The sequence below is a fragment of the Pan troglodytes genome, chromosome 1 (assembly GCF_028858775.2).
Source record: "Pan troglodytes isolate AG18354 chromosome 1, NHGRI_mPanTro3-v2.0_pri, whole genome shotgun sequence".
NCBI classification, from domain to species: Eukaryota; Metazoa; Chordata; class Mammalia; order Primates; family Hominidae; genus Pan; species Pan troglodytes.
Genome location: NC_072398.2, coordinates 132,206,658 through 132,225,560, shown reverse-complemented (window position 1 = coordinate 132,225,560; position 18,903 = coordinate 132,206,658). Strand labels below are relative to the sequence as shown.

The 18,903-nt window shown below is 37.1% G+C and overlaps 1 protein-coding gene across 5 annotated transcripts in view; it reads right to left on the bottom strand.

The window, feature by feature from the left end:
• The window catches only part of PLPPR5 (phospholipid phosphatase related 5), a 114,667-nt gene that overhangs the window by 63,092 nt on the left and 32,672 nt on the right, over positions 1-18,903 (bottom strand). For all 5 annotated transcript variants that reach the window (XM_009426028.5, XM_054685238.2, XM_513585.9 and 2 more), the window contains exon 2: positions 3,207-3,339. In XM_009426028.5, coding sequence (XP_009424303.1) covers positions 3,207-3,339 — 133 coding nt within the window. The remainder of the gene's footprint in view (positions 1-3,206; positions 3,340-18,903) is intronic.

The following is an 18,903-nucleotide window of genomic DNA, read 5'->3' as shown; positions in this document are numbered from 1 at the left end:
GTGTGTGTGTGTGTGTGTGAATTTCAGTTTACAATAAACCAAAATGGAAATATTTTAGAAACTATAAAATATTCCATGCATATACATAGTTCTTTTCATTGCATCCCTCTCCAGTTCTTTCCTTGGCTTTCTGGAGTGGTGAAAGTGGTAAATATTGCTCTGTCTACTACTGGTTTTTGTGCATGGCAGGTTTATAAGACATAAGATAAAATAAGAACATGTATTCTCAGACTCCGGGTAATGCAATTGTTCATGGAGTCATGTGTTCCTTGAGAGGGTATAGTCTATCATGCTCTACTAATGTTAGCAATTTCCTTTTTTCCCCCATTTTTTGAAAATTTTTTTATCTCACTAACGAAGCAAAGCAGTTGTCTCTCTTTGATTATGCTGTTACTCCCATTCAGACTGATGTTAACGCTGCTGGAGGTGCCAATTAGCAGTAAATCCAGTGCCATCAGTTTTCATTTAAATATGGAAAATCTTAAGTAAACCAGAATGCTTTCAGAGTAATCTCTACATTGCCTTCAGAAACACATTTTTTTTAAAGTCATAGAACAGCTAGTAATTTATTCCCACCTTATCTTATATGGACTGGCTTCCAATTGATCCAATGTGGGCTATTTAGTAAACAAGGCAATCAAAATTATAGGTTATTAATTATTTTTACAGTTTTAAAATTTATTTGCTTTGGTTACCTGAAGGTATAGAACTAAGTGTGTAGATATTTTTTCCTCCTTTGCTAAGGAACTTGCCAATTTACTTGAATACCAAAAACATTTTCTAAATTCAAAGTCATTGGTTATTATTGTTAAAACTTATTTTTCTATTATATGGGCAAAATAATTTTTGGCATTAATTTCAATTAAACTTAGAGCTACAATCTTCAAGGATGTGGTACCAATGAAAGGAAATTCATCCTTTTATAATTTTGGGAATAAAATCCAACAGGACCTTTTAAAACTATCCCAAATTAATACTTCTAAAAGTACTGATTTATTAAAATGTCATATACTTAGGTTACAATCGTTAGATGTTTTTCTTTTTAGTCATATGTTTCTGGATTATTTGTTTCCCAAGCCTTTTCATCATTATTGGCTGTTGTATAGTATATCACCATAAAAGTTGTACCGGATCAAATAATTTTCCAGTATTAGATGCATAGCTGTTCTTTTAAATTTTTGAAATATTATATAAGATTACAAAAGGTTTACCTACAAAAACCCCCACACAGCAAAACTCTATGTGTACACAAATGGGAATGAAACAAAGATATTAGTTCACTCTTTATCTAAAAAGCAAACAATAAGAAGCCCTTTCTTAACATCTCACCAGCATTGTTTGAATCATACAAAGTAAAGGTTATCAAAATCAGAAATTTGAAAGAGGAAGAGAAATTAAAGAGAACTGAGCTCAATAAAACTTCTTCCAAAATCTCATGGCCAAGCATGGGAACCTAAATTACAAGTCTTCTTCATTTGTACACCCTTGAAATCTAGGCTGTTTGGTGTAACGGGTTTTCCTGTTTATAACAGAGAGAAATATTTGATAAGAATGTGGAAATGTCTCTTGACACTTAAAAGTTCCCAAATGTGTTTTGGAATTAAAATGTCAGTGCATCAGCCCAAGGCCAATACTGTAGTTGACTACAAAGAAAATTATTAAAGTGAGATCCTGTAAGTGTATCTACTCCACTGACCTAAAGAATAAAGTCACTATACAGAATGATATACTATTATACAGTGATGCTTCGCTTACATGCTTCCACTTATTACAGCTAGAAACATCCAAATCATAAGGGAACAAGAAACAAATGGGCTTTCGTATTTTATAAAATCATATAAGAAGAAGCATGCAGAGACTTAATAGCATACTGTACTTTGAGCCAAATATTCTTTAGAAATATGTGTGCAAATGCAGAAAAATATTTTACTTAAATAGGCACAATGTAATTTGCTTAACAGTATTTAGGAAAGCATCAATTTCTTTAAATAGTTTTAATTCTAAGCATATTGTTGCCTATTGCTTTTTTTATTAAATGACTTATACAAAAAGAAATTAGTCAAGAACACAGTATTGATACATGTGAAAAAATAACTTTTAAGGTTTCATATAAAAGTTGTCCCTTCAACAGGATAAATGAGGGCTTTGGAGATACATAACTTGATGTCAGTAAAAATAACAATCTTGGATATGAAGGCCTTTCGTCTTCAGAGAGATCCAAAAGCCTGATAACATTTGGCTAGTCTTTAATGGGTTTATAGATAGATTAGGTGATCTATGCATAATATCTTCAAAGTCTTTATCCTGAACCCTTCAATATGAGAAATATGTGGAAGAGTTCCCTTCAGTATGAGAACTATGTTGAAGAGTTACATTATCTTTAGTGCATCTCTTAATACTAATAAAAATTTATCTTAAATGGCATTTAGCATATACACTTATTTTTATCTGATAAATCCAGGAAACAATTATTTATATTAAATTGTATTGCATGAGTTAAAAAATGGGTCTAGGCTAAGTTCTGAATTAAAATGATTTTCAATAATTCATTCATGCATATATTTATTATTGCTAGTATTTGAGATTGAAAGTTAAATTATTAGTGAATCTTGTCCTCTAATAAAATCCCCAATACTTTTTTGTTTATATAAAAATCAACTTAGAAGTAGTGCATGGAGTGCTACATTTCTTCTATTTTCCAAGTTGTTTTTCGTAACCTTTGTGATGTTCAACAACCTACCTGGATTATCACCACCCTCCCACTAAGTACTGTTCAAAGATTTTCATAAACACAGTAATCACATAATTTTTGGCTCTTAAAGAATATTAAACATCCAAAGGTGGTGTTCTTTTTGCCTTAAAAGAATGTGTAAATGACATCCTAAAGTGGGATCTTGCTATATTAAAGAGAAAGTAGTATGTAATGTTTATTTTAAAATTTTTTAATTTATTTTTTATTTCAGTAGATTTTAGGGGAACAGGTGGTGTTTGGTTACATGAGTAAGTTCTTTAGTGGTGATGTCTGCGATTTTGATACAACCATCACCCAAGCAGTGTGTAATGTTTATTTTTAAAAGCAAATTGAAACATTTCAAAGAAAAAAAACCCTAATATTTGCAAACAGTAAACATGTGGGTTATTTTAAGGTTTAGCTTACACATAGACACTGTTTCAGAAATATTAAAAATAATTTAATGAGCACATACCAAGAAATCGGACAGTTCGGCGCACCAGCGGGTTTATATAGCAACAGTCTCCAGTTAAAATAGTTTTTTCCTGGTTTTCAAAATCCCTTGTGGCTAGTTGTAGGCAAAAGACAGCAGTTTCTCCAACTATTATCTTGAAAGAAAATAAAAGATTAAGGAATATTAGAATTTAACCAGTATAAATGTAAAATATTTTTATTTTAAAAATGTAAAATGGAGCCCCTTTGAATGGTAATAATCTCAATGTAAAATGGAGCCATAATCGATTTCCTAGATCCTTTCATTATAGTCTTTTCCGTATATATGTAAACCATATTTTTCTCAACCCAAATGTCCAACAATGATAGACTGGATTAAGAAAATGTGGCACATATACACCATGGAATACTATGCAGCCATAAAAAATGATGAGTTCATGTCCTTTGTAGGGACATGGATGAAATTGGAAATCATCATTCTCAGTAAACTATCACAAGAACAAAAAACCAAACACCGCATATTCTCACTCATAGGTGGGAATTGAACAATGAGAACACATGGACACAGGAAGGGGAACATCACACTCTGGGGACTGTTGTGGGGTGGGGGGAGGGGGGAGGGATAGCATTGGGAGATATACCTAATGCTAGATGACGAGTTAGTGGGTGCAGTGCACCAGCATGGCACATGTATACATATGTAACAAACCGGCACATTGTGCACATGTGCCCTAAAACTTAGAGTATAATAATAATAAATAAAATAAATAAATAAATTAAATAAATAAAAAGAAAAATTATGAACAAAAATAGACAACATTTTTGTTTCCTAAAAGTCTTAATTAAAAAAATAAAATATACAAAAGATATGTAAGGAAGCAGTCATTTATTTTTATGTGTAATTAAATTCCATGTTTTATTTTTTTAAGTTACTGTGTCTTATTTAAATTTGACTCTGCTACAGAATTCACAACAGATTCTCCATGCAAATATTTTTAAGGCATCTGATACACACATACTAATTTAAAATCATATTAATACTTTTATAAACAAGAAAAAATAAATCTGCACACGTTTGACTTTGAGAGCCTCCTGTTCTGAGACATTACTGGGAATTGTCATAATATACTACTTATACTTTAGTATAAATGTTATTTTGATCTTCATTAAAACCATATGAAACTAGGAATAGCATCCTACCCTTTTTACAAGTAAAGAAACACCAAGACTTGGAACACAAGTGAGTTGCCCAAGAACAAGGTTCTGTTACAGATGCTTTGCTCTACTCTGTTGACTTATTAAAGGACCTGGCTATCTTACATCCATATTTATACCATTGGTAGTGATTTTTATACATGGTCCTCAAAATCACCTAGTAAGGTATTACAGCAAGTATTAATATTCCATTTTACAAATGAGGAAATGGAGATTTAGGGAAGTTAAATAACGTGTTCTTTTTAAGGCCAGTCAGAAGCCAAGCAGAAATTTCTCTCTATTTAATACTATGAACAACAGCACGAGAAATAAGATTAAGAGAAAAAGAAACTGGAGCTAACAGTGTGTCTACTAATTTGTCATTGTGAAGTTTGCTTTTATTATGTCTTGTCAAGCTTAATTAACATGCTATACAGGGAGTCCCTGACATTCCCTGGGGAAATGCTTTTGGGGTCTCTATGAAAAGTAGTATCTATGATTACAAGATATTCAAAATAGAAAGTGTGAGGTAGAGAAGGAGGTTACAGGAGATTAGGTGTTTGACCTACTTTTACCCCAGTGTGAATAAAAGATTATGAGATACCTCTTCACTTTCATCCTTCTTTCTATCCCCTTTTCCTCTTTTTTTTTTTTAACTATACTTCTTTTTTTTCAAGCAGGCCAGGGTTCAATGTTAAATCAGAAGACATTGAGTGGAACTAAATTAAAAGAGACTAGTCTTGCCTATTTGGTGAGAGTGGATTGAGTTGGGAGAGATAAGAACTTCCAACTTCCTCCTGAATTTTAACTCTGGCATTGGTGAAGTAGAGCGGATGTGTGATGAAACAGTTCATCCAGCCAAAGGATGCACAAGAATTATTTTTCATGAGTATCTGGGGAATCTGATAAGTAGATGAACTGTGTGTTTGATACCTTATCTCTCTTTCTGAATAACGTTTTTCTCATGTCCTACCTCCTCTTCACTGGACCTTGAAAGAGATTACCATGATGATGCTTTCTGGGTTTTCAGATTCAACTTCTTCTGGGTCTGTTTTACCACAGAATGTTCCAAATTCTAACAATGCATCATCCACTCCACTTCATGAGCTGACCGGCTCCGCACATGATGGCTGCCCTCTCAGCCTCCTCTTCTCCACTGCAGCTTCCACGGGGTCTCCATCCCCAGGCAGGCCCCACCCCATGGTACACTGCACCCCAACTCAGGCTACCATGCTAAACTCCCTAGAATGTAGTGGGTACCCAATAATTCTTATTTAATGCATAAAGGAATCACATTTTCAAAAAACTGTCAGCTTCAATAGATCAGAATGTCCTAGTCTGCTATTAATCTTTTGCCTGATTTCTAATAACCAACTTCTGGCTTGTTCCTATGATGAAGGATCTATCCTGTACCTAGTTCCTAAAACTAGAGCCTGTATATGAAGTCCCTGACTTGATAATTCTTTTTAGTTACCAGGGTCTTAACAGACCAAGAACTGCCTTGTTGGGGCCACTTTTCCCAGGGCTCTCTTCCCAGTGGCTTTCTAATGCTGACCTCTTGCTTGCCTGCATCTCAGCACATTTCACGTTGCTGAATTTCCGATTTGTGTCCTGAGCATTTCTGCCAGAACTGTTTCTCAGTCACTGTCATTTGGCTGCTACTATAAGAAACCCACTTGAACTATGTTAACCAAAATAGTAAGTTTATTCTAGAGTTAGTTTCCTCAGAATTGAAGGGCAGGGAGCTTGGGGATTAGGCCCATGAATGGAAAGTCCTCAGGAGTCCAGGCAACGGCTGTCACTATTTCATTCTCCCTCTTTCCCTGGAGTCATACTGTCTTTCATCTCAGTTTCTCTTTGTATGCCTTTCTGCCAGCCAGTGCTCCTGATTCCGAGCATACATGATTTCCCCAGTTGTCTTCAAGAAGCTTATCTTGAATTTGTCAGCTCGGTCCAAGGAAACAGTTCAACTGATAAGATTTTCCAAACCTCAATTCCAAATTCCCAGGAGGTTTAGGTTGAGATAAGACATCTCCCTCGGTCCGATGAGCCAAGGTTAAGAAGGTATGTCATGGTACACGAAAATGTCACTGTGGGTAGAGAAGGTAGTTTTCAAACACAGAGTTGCTGTGATTAGATGCCGATGTCAAACGCCTGTCCATCACATCTTGCTGGACCCTCCAGCCAGTTCTTGGTCTAGACTAGCTCTTTCCAGCATGTTCTCTGGATACTGTATTCTGTCCACCTACTTGGACTTCATCTCATCAAATGCATATGCCTAGGTGTCTGCTTTCCTCCAAGGGTATGTCTAATTCACACACCTTAGTTCTGTTTCCCCCACAGCTCACTGTGATATCCATGGAACCCCTCATCAAAACCATATTCTCTCTTAACTTCCCCCACCCAACTTCCTGAGTTAAAACTCCAATTGTTTACTGCTCTCAGATTATTATTATTATTATTATTATTATTATTATTTTGAGATGAAGTCTCACTCTGTCACCCAGGCTGGAGTGCAATGGCGCAATCTTGGCTCACTGCAACCTCCTCCTTCCAGGTTCAAGCAATTCTCCTGTCTCAGCCTCCCAAGTAGGTGGGACTACAGGCACATGCCACCACACCAGGTTAATTTTTGTATTTTTAGTAGAGATGGGGTTTCACCATGTTGGCCAGGCTGGTCTCAAATTCCTCACCTCAGGTGATCCACCCGCGTCTGCGTCCCGACGTGCTAGGATTACAGGCATGAGCCACCGTGCCCAGCCTGCTCTCAGATAAATTCAAATAATGAAAATAAAATAATTATAATTATGATGAATGTATTTATGTAAATGCCTTCTGAGTTAAGGGCACAGTGCTAGACACTAATGTTTGAAGAAAGGTTTATAATCTAACAGGGTAGACACAAGCAAATTGATTAATAATGCTACAAGGTTGCATAGGCTGAGCCTTATTTGACTGGTTTGGACGATACATGCTAGGAGAACACTTAGGAAGAAGCGTCACTGAGTCACTGAGAGAATCTGTGGTGGCAATGAAACACGTCACTCAAATCTCCCACTGCAGAGATGTTTACACACAGATGGCCCCGGCTGCTGTGCTTCTCTGGATCCAATACTGTATCCATGCTGAGGCCACACTTCCACAGGCTCCTCCTAGCCAATGGCTAAGCATGGTGGGAGTGAGCCTAATCTTCTGAAACATGGGATACCTCCAACATGGTTCAAAGATTCTCCATGAGCCTGACCAAATCCTTGTTGGAGCCATGTTTCCTATACAATCCTACTACCCCAATGAGACTACCTAACCTAGTCTGAAGTGTTTCCCACCCAGTCTTCCTTCTTTCTCCCTCTCACGCAGGGGGGACAGACCTCCATCACAGTCTGAAGGCTCTCCTTGCTGTCTCTGGCTTACCCCTCAACTTCTGTTTTTCAGAGATGTTTTTTCTAACAACTCTTGTACTTCTAATCTCACTTGATAATTGCTTCTAGGAGAATATAAACATACACAGCATCAAAGATAGGGTGCAATCCTTACTACACTTAAAGCTTGTTATTAGATAAATATACAGAACTCAAAAACAACTCCAACTAGAACGCATTTGGAGAGGAGGAGGTAACCTTTTTCCTATTAGCTCTCAGCTTGACCTCAACAGAGGCTAAAGTAGATTGAGTTTGCCTTGAAGGCAGAGGCACAGTAGGTAGCACTTGGTAAATGTTAACCACTGTCATAACTGTTGAAAAAATTATTGGCAACAAGAGCATCATTAACAATAGCAATGTCGCTATTAAAGCCAACGGCATTAGTAAACAGTCTAATATATATGTAATTGTATGCAGTTTATATTTCCATTAATAATTGATATTCATATCTATTCTTTCTTCCTAAGCTTAGCACAGTACTAGGCACAAAGTAGGGAATTTTCATTTTCTACTGCCCTATATGTCTGTCCTTATGACTAATTTAATACCAGGTCATATTGACTCTAAGGTATACATTTCTCTTTTTCCTCTTGAATTTGAATCAGAGGCTCTCGTCAGTGAGTTACAGACCTAAGTTCTATACTATCTGGCATTTTATTTTGGCTCTCTTTTCCTGACAGAAGCTCTCCCTGGTGGACTTCATTCCTCCTAAGACTTTACCATCCCCTGCTCCACTAAGGAATCCTAAATCTGCATATTTCCCCTAAACCCCAGATGCAGGTCTCCATCCACCTATTAAACAGTGACATCTCAACATGCTCATATCTACCTATTGGAAGGCCACACAGCCTTTACATCCAAAATAAAATCCATGTGTTCCTCCTGCTCTTCCGTGTCACCATCTCAATTAATCCATTCAATTTCTACTTGGACTCAAGCTAAAACTCTCATACATTTACATATGCTGACACCTCCAGTTCCCTCATTTGTCTCTTTTCATCAACTGCTTTTATTTATATTATTTTTAATTGACACAAAATTATATACATTTATGGTGTGCAACATAATGTTGTGAAATATGTGAATTATGTAATGGTTAAATCAAGCTTATTTAACATATGCATTACCTCACATAATTAGCATTTTTTGTGGTGAAAACGCTTAGAATCTACTCCGTTAACAATTTTTAAGTATACACTACATTCTTATTAACTATAGTCACCATGTTGCACAAGAGATCTTATTCCTTCTAACTGAATCTCTATCAATTGCTAAATCCTGTTGATTATATATCTTAATTCTATTTCAAATAAGACCACTTTTATCACTACCTCCATTTTAAAATCCAGTCCCTCTTCACTTTTTTCCTGCATTAAAGCATACTCAGAACTTGCATTTGTGCTTCCATTTTCTCTGCTCTTCAAACTGTTACTGTCAGATTGGTTTATTGAAAGCAAATTTTGTATAATCCAAATTTTCTTTTCTTTTTCTGGAGACAGGGTCTCCCTCTGTCACCCAGGCTGGAGTGCAGGGGTGCAGTTATGGCTCACTGCAACCTTAAATTCCTGGACTCAAGCCATCCTCCCACCTCAGCCTCCTGGGTAGCTAAGACTAACTACTAGAGGCGTGTGCCACCATGCCCAATTAATTTCTTTTATTTTTTATTTTTAGTTTTTGTAGAGAGATCGGGTCTTGCTATGTTGCTGGTCTTGAACTCCTGGCCTGAAGCGGCCCTCCCAAAGCACTGGGATTACAGGCATGAGCCACCACACCCAGCCCCACATTTTCTATTTACAATTTTCAGTGTGTCCTCATAGCTTGTGGATTAACTAAAATTTCATAAGAGATCATTTACTGCTGAGCCTAAACCTATCCTTTACAGCTTCAGCAATTCCTATGTAGCCTTCAGACACTCTGTGCTCTAGTCACAGCTAAGCATTTTCATTCTCCAACATATCCAGTATTTCCATACATCCAGGTTTTTATGCTTGGTCCATGGCTTAGTATATCTTGGTAGGCAGTGCATGGTTCTGTGCTTGAGACATGATTTAAATATTGCCTATTCTATTGCAACTTTATTCTATTCCTGGTGCAGTTCATCATTCCCTTCTCTGTGTTCCAATGGCACGTTGTACATTTATTATGATAATTTGCATATGCATTTATAAGTATCAGTAACATCTGTGTCTTCCACTCAGTTGAGAGCCTCTCTGAGGTAAGGATTGCATAACATTTATCTTTAAACTTCTACTATTATAGCACAGTGACTGACAATAAATATGAATACTGTATGAATGAAGAGAATGCAGTTCAATCTTCCCATCTCCATAGATAAGGAAACCTCCAGAGAGAGACAGAGAGAGAGAGAGATTGAACATGCCTGAGTCACATGGTAACCGGCACAGCCAGAGTCTGAATCCAAGTTCAGAGTTTTATTTTGACCACAGCCTCTGCCTGGGAACTTGTGAGCCTCTCCTCCAGCTTTTCCAAGTTAAGATAGGTCAGTCCCTGCTGCCCACTTACAGGTCATACCCTGGAGTCCTACCACATTCCTAGCATCTCTACAGTTTCAAAATATAGGAGATAGGGCACAAAGCACCTCTGGACTCCTCTGCTGTCCAGGTATAAGAAAGCCGAGTATAGAAAAAAAGATTTTCCTGATCCTATTAACACACAAGCCAGTCTTCCAACAAACACCAAAAACATTCACATCGCCCTTTCTAACTCCATTGCAATTTTTTGAGACACTCTTTTCACTGAAATGTCTTCATGTCTTCTTTGCATATCCTTGGTTCTTAGGTGCCATTGAGGATCTGGTGTTTTGGTCGTTTTCTCACCTTTATCAAGAAGGGGTTCTTAATTCTGGAATCACGAGCTACCATTTTCACTAGATTCCCAAAGCATCCCTGGGGCAACGAGCATAACTGGTTTGCTTTCCCCGCTGGGAGTGGAAAATATGAGATTTCCAGGTCACAGAAGCCAGAGATGGAGATGCTAAAAGCTTTGTCACTTCACAGTTTTCTTTGATAAAACTTCCTTTCTTCTGTGAACTAACCAATGAAAGCTGTTTCTAGACAGAGTTGAGATGATGAACAGTGTTAACTGAGATCGACTGAGAAGCAGCAGGGCCCCTCCTGCCTCCCACAGGCACCAGCTGTCTATAGAGGAGGAGAAAGAAGCAGAACCTTGGGAAGGACACCTGTGGTCCCAGTGGGAAGGATCAACGGGCCTCCCATGGATCAGCCTTTCACGGAGGTACTCCTCCCCCACCTCAGCAAAAACTCTCCATTGCTTGGGACATGAAAGAAAAAGGAGGGGAAAAAGGACTCTGCTGGTAGACAGAAGGCAGGCTGGCACAGTAAGTGCAGAGCTGTCAACCCTTACCTCGTTTCTCTTACATCTGCCTTCCAGCTCCCCTCATCTGGGCTCACTAAACTCAACCCATCCCTACTCCTCCTCTGCCAAGAGAGGCAAAGCACCTGTCTGTTCCCAGTTGTACAGGAAGCCCTCAAACAACCTCCAAGGAAGATTAGTGACTGTTCATAGTCCTTATCAATCTGATATAGAATGTGATGAGATGCCCACCAAGGGCTCAGAAACTAATACTGAAGGGCTTTCACTGCTTTATTTATTTATTTTGGAAGCAGGATCTTGTTCTGTTGCCCAGGGTGGAGTGCCATGGTGCAATCACAGCTCACTGCAGCCTCGACCTCCTGGACTCAATCCTCCTGCCTCAGCCTCCTGAGTAGATGAGACTACAGGCATGTGCAACCATGCCCAGTTAATTTTTGATTTTTTTTTTTTTTTGGTAGAGATGGGATTTCATCATGTTGCCCAGGCTGGTCTTGAATTCTTGGGCTTATGCAGTCCGCCCGCCTCAGCCTCCCAAAGTGCTGGGATTACAGGCATGAACCACTGCACCTGGCCTCACTACTTTATCTATGCATTCAGAGCTGGGTCTGAGCAATTGTGGTGTTTCTTAGTCACAGTCCCCTCCCTATTGCAATCTGACAGTTTACCTCATTGGGAGGAAGAGATCTGCTCCTGAACCCCAACCTGATAGAAGCCTTGCACCCCACTGACAGACCTTCTCAAACTTGAGTATCACATTCCTTATTACACCTCATCCCCTTGCTGGGCATTACATTATGCTTTATTAATCCCAGTGTTGAACACTATGAAGCTCCTTGAATCTTGCCCTGCCTAACAAGCTGGATCTACACACTGTCTGCCCCTTCCTAATGACGCAACTAAGTCTCCATCATGTCTTTGAGGACAGGTCTGGTATCTAGCCCTTTTTTTTTTTTTAATCAATTACCGTCTTTGGTAATGAGTAAAAAGCCCCATTCTGCTGATGAATAGCAACCTACAAGAATGCAGGTGTGAATCATAAATGTCTCCAGGATGTGCACATCACTTTGTTCTCATACCTTAACCTTTGTTATGCATAGTCCAACTTTGTGATCTACAGTCCTTGATGACAAAATACTGAAGTTTTACTAGGAAGAGAAAATCGCTGTAGATTTTCATCAAATGTCAAACTCCAAATAGCTCTATGTTTTCATTTATAAGCACACAATTAGAAATTCCTCTCCCCTCTAACTGGTGGTAACTCAAAGATATCCATGCATCATTGATTTGAAATTGGTACAAGAAAACCATTTCAGATGTAATGCAGTGAAACAGAAGTTATGTAATCAGTGTGATAGTATTTGGCATGTGTTTCACATCCTTCAGAGATGTGTGAAATAATATCCAAAAAGCAAAATGAATCCACAGAAGTACAGTCATGGGACACACCTAAACTTTAAACTCTGAATGTGTGAATCCAGTGAAATGTGGGGTTTTATTTGTTACAGAAACTGGAACTTGCTAATTTCCCTGTTTTTAAAAAGAGAGAGAGCAAGTATCAGTCTCAGGGTCTTTTCCAGAAAACAATGCCTGGCTAGAATTTTTAAAACAATGTAGGCTTTTTTGTATTTATTTTATGGTTCCCTTCTACTTACCAAGTGATACTGGTTTTCCATTTGTAGTAATAATAGAATGTATTCTTTTATAATAATTTGTTAGTAAAGTGAACTGATTTCAAGAAAAAATGAATGCTAGCTGAGTTGGTGTGCAGCTATGATTTAAGTCATGAAGGTGATGTCCTGAGAGGAAAATTTGGGAAACATTTAACATATAATAAAAGCTCATTTACACTGTTCATGTAAATAGGGCTTAGGTTTTAGGCACTGTTCTAAGTGCTTTCCAAATATTGGCCAATTTAATTTTCAAAGCAATCTGATGAGGTAGATGCTATTATTAAAATCCAGTTACAGAAGAAGAAAATAAAGAATAAAGTAACCTATATATGTTACTAGCCGTGGTTATAATCGTGGGGATGTGGCAACCAGGAAGCCCTAATATTCTGGGGAGAGGACAGTTAAGGGAAGTGGAGGGACAAAGGCCGCTTTGATGGAAGGCTATGAGGTCAAGAATTGGATTTGATCCTTTGAGTTGCGGATCTGAACCTTTGAGTTAAGATTTGCAGTCTTTAGGAGACCCCTGTTAAAATGTAGATACCAGAGGATAAGAAACACATGAAGCTGCCATCCCAGCCACTGGGTGGGATGAACTTATTAACTCACTTTTCAACTGGGAAAGATATATGTCTATTTTGAGAGCTCTACAGACAGTAGCTCTCAAATGTGGTCCCTGAACCAACAGTATCAGCAATCTGGGAACTTGACAGAAATGCACATTCTCAGGCCCCACCCCTACTGACTCAAGAACTCTGGGGGTGGGGGTCTGGCCATCTGTGTTTCAACAAGTTCTCTAAGCTCTATAGGATATTTCAAGGTGTCTAAAACTCCTTTTTATTACATTGTAAATTTGTCAAGATTATGTTAAAAGGGATTTTTAGATACTGATTCAAACAAATAATTATTACGTACTTGCACTGTGCAAAGAGCTATTCTAGGTATTGCAATAAAAGGATGGGACTATAAAGTTAAATAAATCCTAAAGTAAAAACAAATCCAACACTCTCACTTTCTAGATATTTTAAGTGAAATATGAAGAGATGAACTGTCCTGAGAAGGATGGCTCACTTAACCAATGCTCAGCACCCAGGAAGGCCACTCACATCCTCTGCGAGTCTACTGCATGGCTCACCGTGTTTAAAATGGGGAGGCCATCAAAGAAACTTACAACTTAGCTTGCACTTATTTATGCATGCATGTGCCAGTACAGACACATGTAAAAATACTAGTAAATAAATGAAGAAGGGATGAGATTAGGGGTAAGTGATAACTGACAACTGAGTGTGCAACTCACCAAAACTTGCACAAAAAGAAACTCAGTGCCCCTTTTTGAAACAATCTGGCAGAAAGGTATCCAATCTTTTTCAGCCTCTTATTAGCTGAATGATCTTAATTAATTAATTAATTAAGTCATATAACTTCCCTTCACCTCAATGTTATCATACAAAATGGAAACAATAGAAATAATGCCATCATGGGGCTGTTGTGAGGTTATTGTTATAACATTCATAGAAATGAGGTTATTGTTATAATATTCATAGTAAAGGGGCTGGCACAGAGTAAGCACTACGTAAATTTTAGTCATTATTAGGTAGCCCTGAAGGCTCTTTCTAAGTCGTATCTGCGATGGATTAGTGTTTTTGGTAAGGGAGTAAAGGAGTCTGGGATGCCTAGAATAGGGTAATAGAGTTGTTTGATCATTTGGGATAAAGTAAAAGTCCTGACACTAATCTTTCACTGCACGTGTAGATGCAGGGTCAGTGGGAAGATTCGCAGGCTACGAGCATTCTTTTTAAATGACAAAAAGCTGGTGAAACCATTAACAAACACTTCCCTAGCAAAAACAAATGCTGCTGATTAAACTTTACATGATGTTTATGCTTTGCCCAACCACTCACATAAATGTAGCAAACATAAGCTCTAAGGAAAATGAATAAGAGTACTGTAATATACACTCATGTTATATACTTATAGTTTGTTTTTAATTTTAATATATAAAGTCAATGTCTCCATGTTCACAGATCTACTGTTGGCCAGTACTGTTATAATGTACTTATCATTCCTCAAAAGAGCAAGCTTATAATTAATAAAAAATTAGTATGTAGGTTATTAGTAAGCTTTCCAGTTTTTCTAAAATACCCATTAGAATCATTTTCCCCTCCTCTTTATCAACAATAAAAAAGCAAAATGATAAAATTTAAATACTCTCTGGGACTTAAAGATGATGGAGATTTTAGAAATAAACCTTTTAAGCACAAGCAAAATTTAACTGTCCCTAGGTCAATGTTTCTCAAATAATATTTATGTAGCAGGATGTTAAGTGATATTTTCTAGGAAAAAAAATTCTGGTGAAAAAACATCAGCTAAAACCTTACTTGTTCATCAACATTTATAAATTATATTACTTGGCATTGTATGCCTGTATCAAAATACTTCATGTACCCCATAAATATATAAATCTATGTACCCATAAAAGTGAAAAAAAATTTTTAAAAATGTAAAAAGATTCATAATTTCCAGCAGCCCCATGATGGCATTATTTTATTGTATTCAGCATATAGATAAGGACACAATGGCACAGAGAGATTATATGACTTGTGTAAGGTCATTAGCTACTAAGATACAAAGCCAGACCCAATCCCATGCAGTCTAGTTTTGGAGTTCAACTTGACATTATAATATTTGATTGTTTTGCTTCATTTTAGGAAGAAAGGCCGAGTAGCTTAAGCTTTCTCGTATGACATTCTGAATTTATGAATATAGTTTCCTCCCAACTACTTTCCCTGTATAAACCAAAAGCATGACAATCTGTTAAAGAAAATTGTTAACTTTATTGTACAGTGTTTTCAAAACTTATTTGAGCTTAGAAATATATATTCCAGGGACAATCCTAAATATCTGGTAGAGCTAGCATCTCAGAAACACTACAGGGAATACGCAAAAGTAAAAGTCTTCTTCCTTTCTAGAGGACAGAAACTTAAATTTAGGAAAGACAGTCTAGTGTAGCTATTATATGACAGAGAAAAGAATTAGAGGTCTTCAGAAGGCAAAAGTAAAGCTGAGAAATGCTGTCTTTAGAAAGTGAAAAACTCATTCACCACTTCCCTGGTTATTAGAAAAAGAAGAGAGGGAAGTTTAAAATAAAAGAGAGCAAATATTAATTCACACAATGGGAGAGAAAAAATATGATTCTAAAAGGTAACCCAGGTAGGAAACTAAAAAGGCATTTAAGTAGAGTTTTGAGATTTATGTGCAGCAGAAGTGGCTAGGGGAGGATATAAAGATTTACCTGACCTTTTGGATCTATGGCTTAGAAAGAATAACATTCTTTTTCTTACAGTATGGAAGACCTATACTTTTCCTCACTGGGCTTCCTTGGAGTGTCTCTGACAACTGTATCTGGGGAGAATTATCAGGGACCTGAATCAGTGGGGTGGCTCTTTGCCAATGTCTGGTAGCAAACAGTAAATTCTACCTCTTTTTCTCCTTCCTTCCTTCCTTCCTTTCTTTTTGCTAGTTCAGAAAAATCTATGTTGTCATATGGTTGAGATGTCTTCAGTTCCAAAATACATGTTTCTGTTGTACAGTGGTCACCTGTAAGTGCCCTGCCACTGCATTCAGGGAATATATATTCAATTGACTAAACCGTGATACTCTGAGTAACACTCTCCTTTTCAAGAAAATAGGCTTTTGAGGTCACAGCTCTGCCTAAGAAAGCAGAAACAGTATTCCTTGCAATTTCAAATTCATCATACAGATCATTCCCTTGAGGCCATCTTCTTCCGGGTTTCTTGGCTTTCATCTCTCCCATCTTTAAACAGACTGCCAGAACAAATGTCTTTTAAGGCCACTCATTTTTACTGAAAAAAGAACTAGACATTTGAAGGACTTTATTTTTAAAACGCTTTCACAGGAAGAGTAAATGTTGATTACATAGGAAATCCTTATATTTTACCAAGCCATTAAAAATGTTTGATGAGAATACACAAAGAAAAGCATGATTGAAACCCAAAAATAAATGAATGAGTCTTGGAACATAAACTCATTTTGCAGTCTGGTCTCATTTGTGCTTGGGATAAATGCAGCTTTCCAGCTTACTGCTCACGTGTACTAGGAAAAGGTGCAATTATAATTTAAATGTGAAACTCTAACAGCTTGGAATGGGTTGAATTTATTATGCAAGCCAATTTAAGGGTTTCTAATACACAATGGGAAATATATTTAGAAATCAGATTATTATTCCCAATGCCTTTAATTTCAGTTTATAATATATATGTATATTTATTATATAAATTCATAAATATATTCCCTTTCCTTGTCATTTTAAAAAGTGACAAACAGCATTTACCCTAGGCCAAGTACTGTTGTAAACATCTTACATATATTAACTTGACTTGGTCCTCACAACTCCCCTATGAGATTGATATTATTACCTCATTTTACAGGTAAGGAAACTGAGGTACAAAGAGGTTAAGTAATTTTCCCAAGGTCTCACAGCTAGTAAATGACAGATCTGACAGTCTGACTTCGATTTTAATATTATATTCATCATAAGAGATTTTTGTAGGAATGGAGTCAAAGCACTTTATGAGATACATATTAACCTACTTTATCACTCAATGTCAAACTTGACATTATAATATTTTATTATTTTGTTTTATTTTAGGAAGAAAAGTTAAAACTTTTTATCTGAACTTCTGCACTTATCAGTATAATTTCTTCCAATAAGTTTTTCTGCATAAAGCGTAAAAAATGCTTGATAAACCAATAAGATGCTCTAATAAACAGTGACATTTATTCAAATGAGGAGTAGAGAACAAAGTCTGTATTGGTGGGCAGTGTGATGAGGCCTGGAATGTTCATTTCTGCAGTGTTTTCCCAGACTACTACATCTTATTTTTAGAAGCAGCCTGCTACTCCAAAATGTCTTTAGAAATATTGGTGATGGGGCAGTTTGGTGAGAGGTGAAGAAAATAACATGATTTCAGATAATATTAACAGGAAGTTCATTTATGAAAAATAAACTTTGGAGAAGAGTTACAGATTCATATTACATCTCAAAGCAATAATGATTATATATTTATTTGCAGATGTTGCACAGCATAGCAGAAGCCCATAGAAGTGGTATGTAAGCTTTCCTATTGATTCTAAATGTTAAGGAAAAAAAAAAAGTATGACTACACTAACTCTTTCACATAAAACTTACTCAGTTTTTATCTGATTTCCCCTCCCTTCAAGATTCAGATTAGCATTTCCATTTTTTTTGAACTCTGAGATAGGAATCCTTGACTTTTATACTTGTAAGGCAATCTACCCTATCTAGCCCCTTCATCCTTGTGAATATTTGTCCAAATGTCCAAATCATGCACAATCTTAGATTCTGCTTTTCTACTGAGTCCTATTGTGGGCTGCTAAAATATTGAGAGTCATCACATCCCAGCAGTTAGCATGAGTGTTGCTGAGAACATAAAATGCCAGCTGCAAGCCCCCTGGCACCAAGGTCTATAACTCTGAGCAGCAATGCCCAGTGAAATTTTTAGAAGCAGATTCTCTCGTTCTGTTCTTTCCATTTCATTCAAAAACAGAATTAGTCTTTCTGACCCCTTCATTGTGATGAATATTTTCATGTTAAGAGTTCTCATGTTGACACAGAGCAGGCAAGGCTCCCCCCATGGTCTCACCACTGGGACCATCTGTGTTTCTGACTGGTGACAACAATTCAGAGGCTTGAATGAGCCCCCATTTGCAGAATACATACTAACTTCTGTGCTACATTCTCCAGCTGCCACCTCTGACTTAACTATGGAGGATCATGAGTGGTGTTGGGCCCAAACGAACCCTCAATGAGAAGAAAGAATTCATAAAGGGTGTGAGAGGCAAGGATCCTCATTTAGCAGCCTCTCTTCCCAAGCTCCCCTTGGTACTATAAGACATTTCAAAATCACAATTTTTTTAACCAATTGTTTGTCACATTTCACAGCTGGCAGATATCTGAGAATTCTGCAATCCAATACCAAATGGTGAATTTGCAATATATATTTGAAATTCTATGAACAAATACTTAGACATTGCCTCAAAAAGC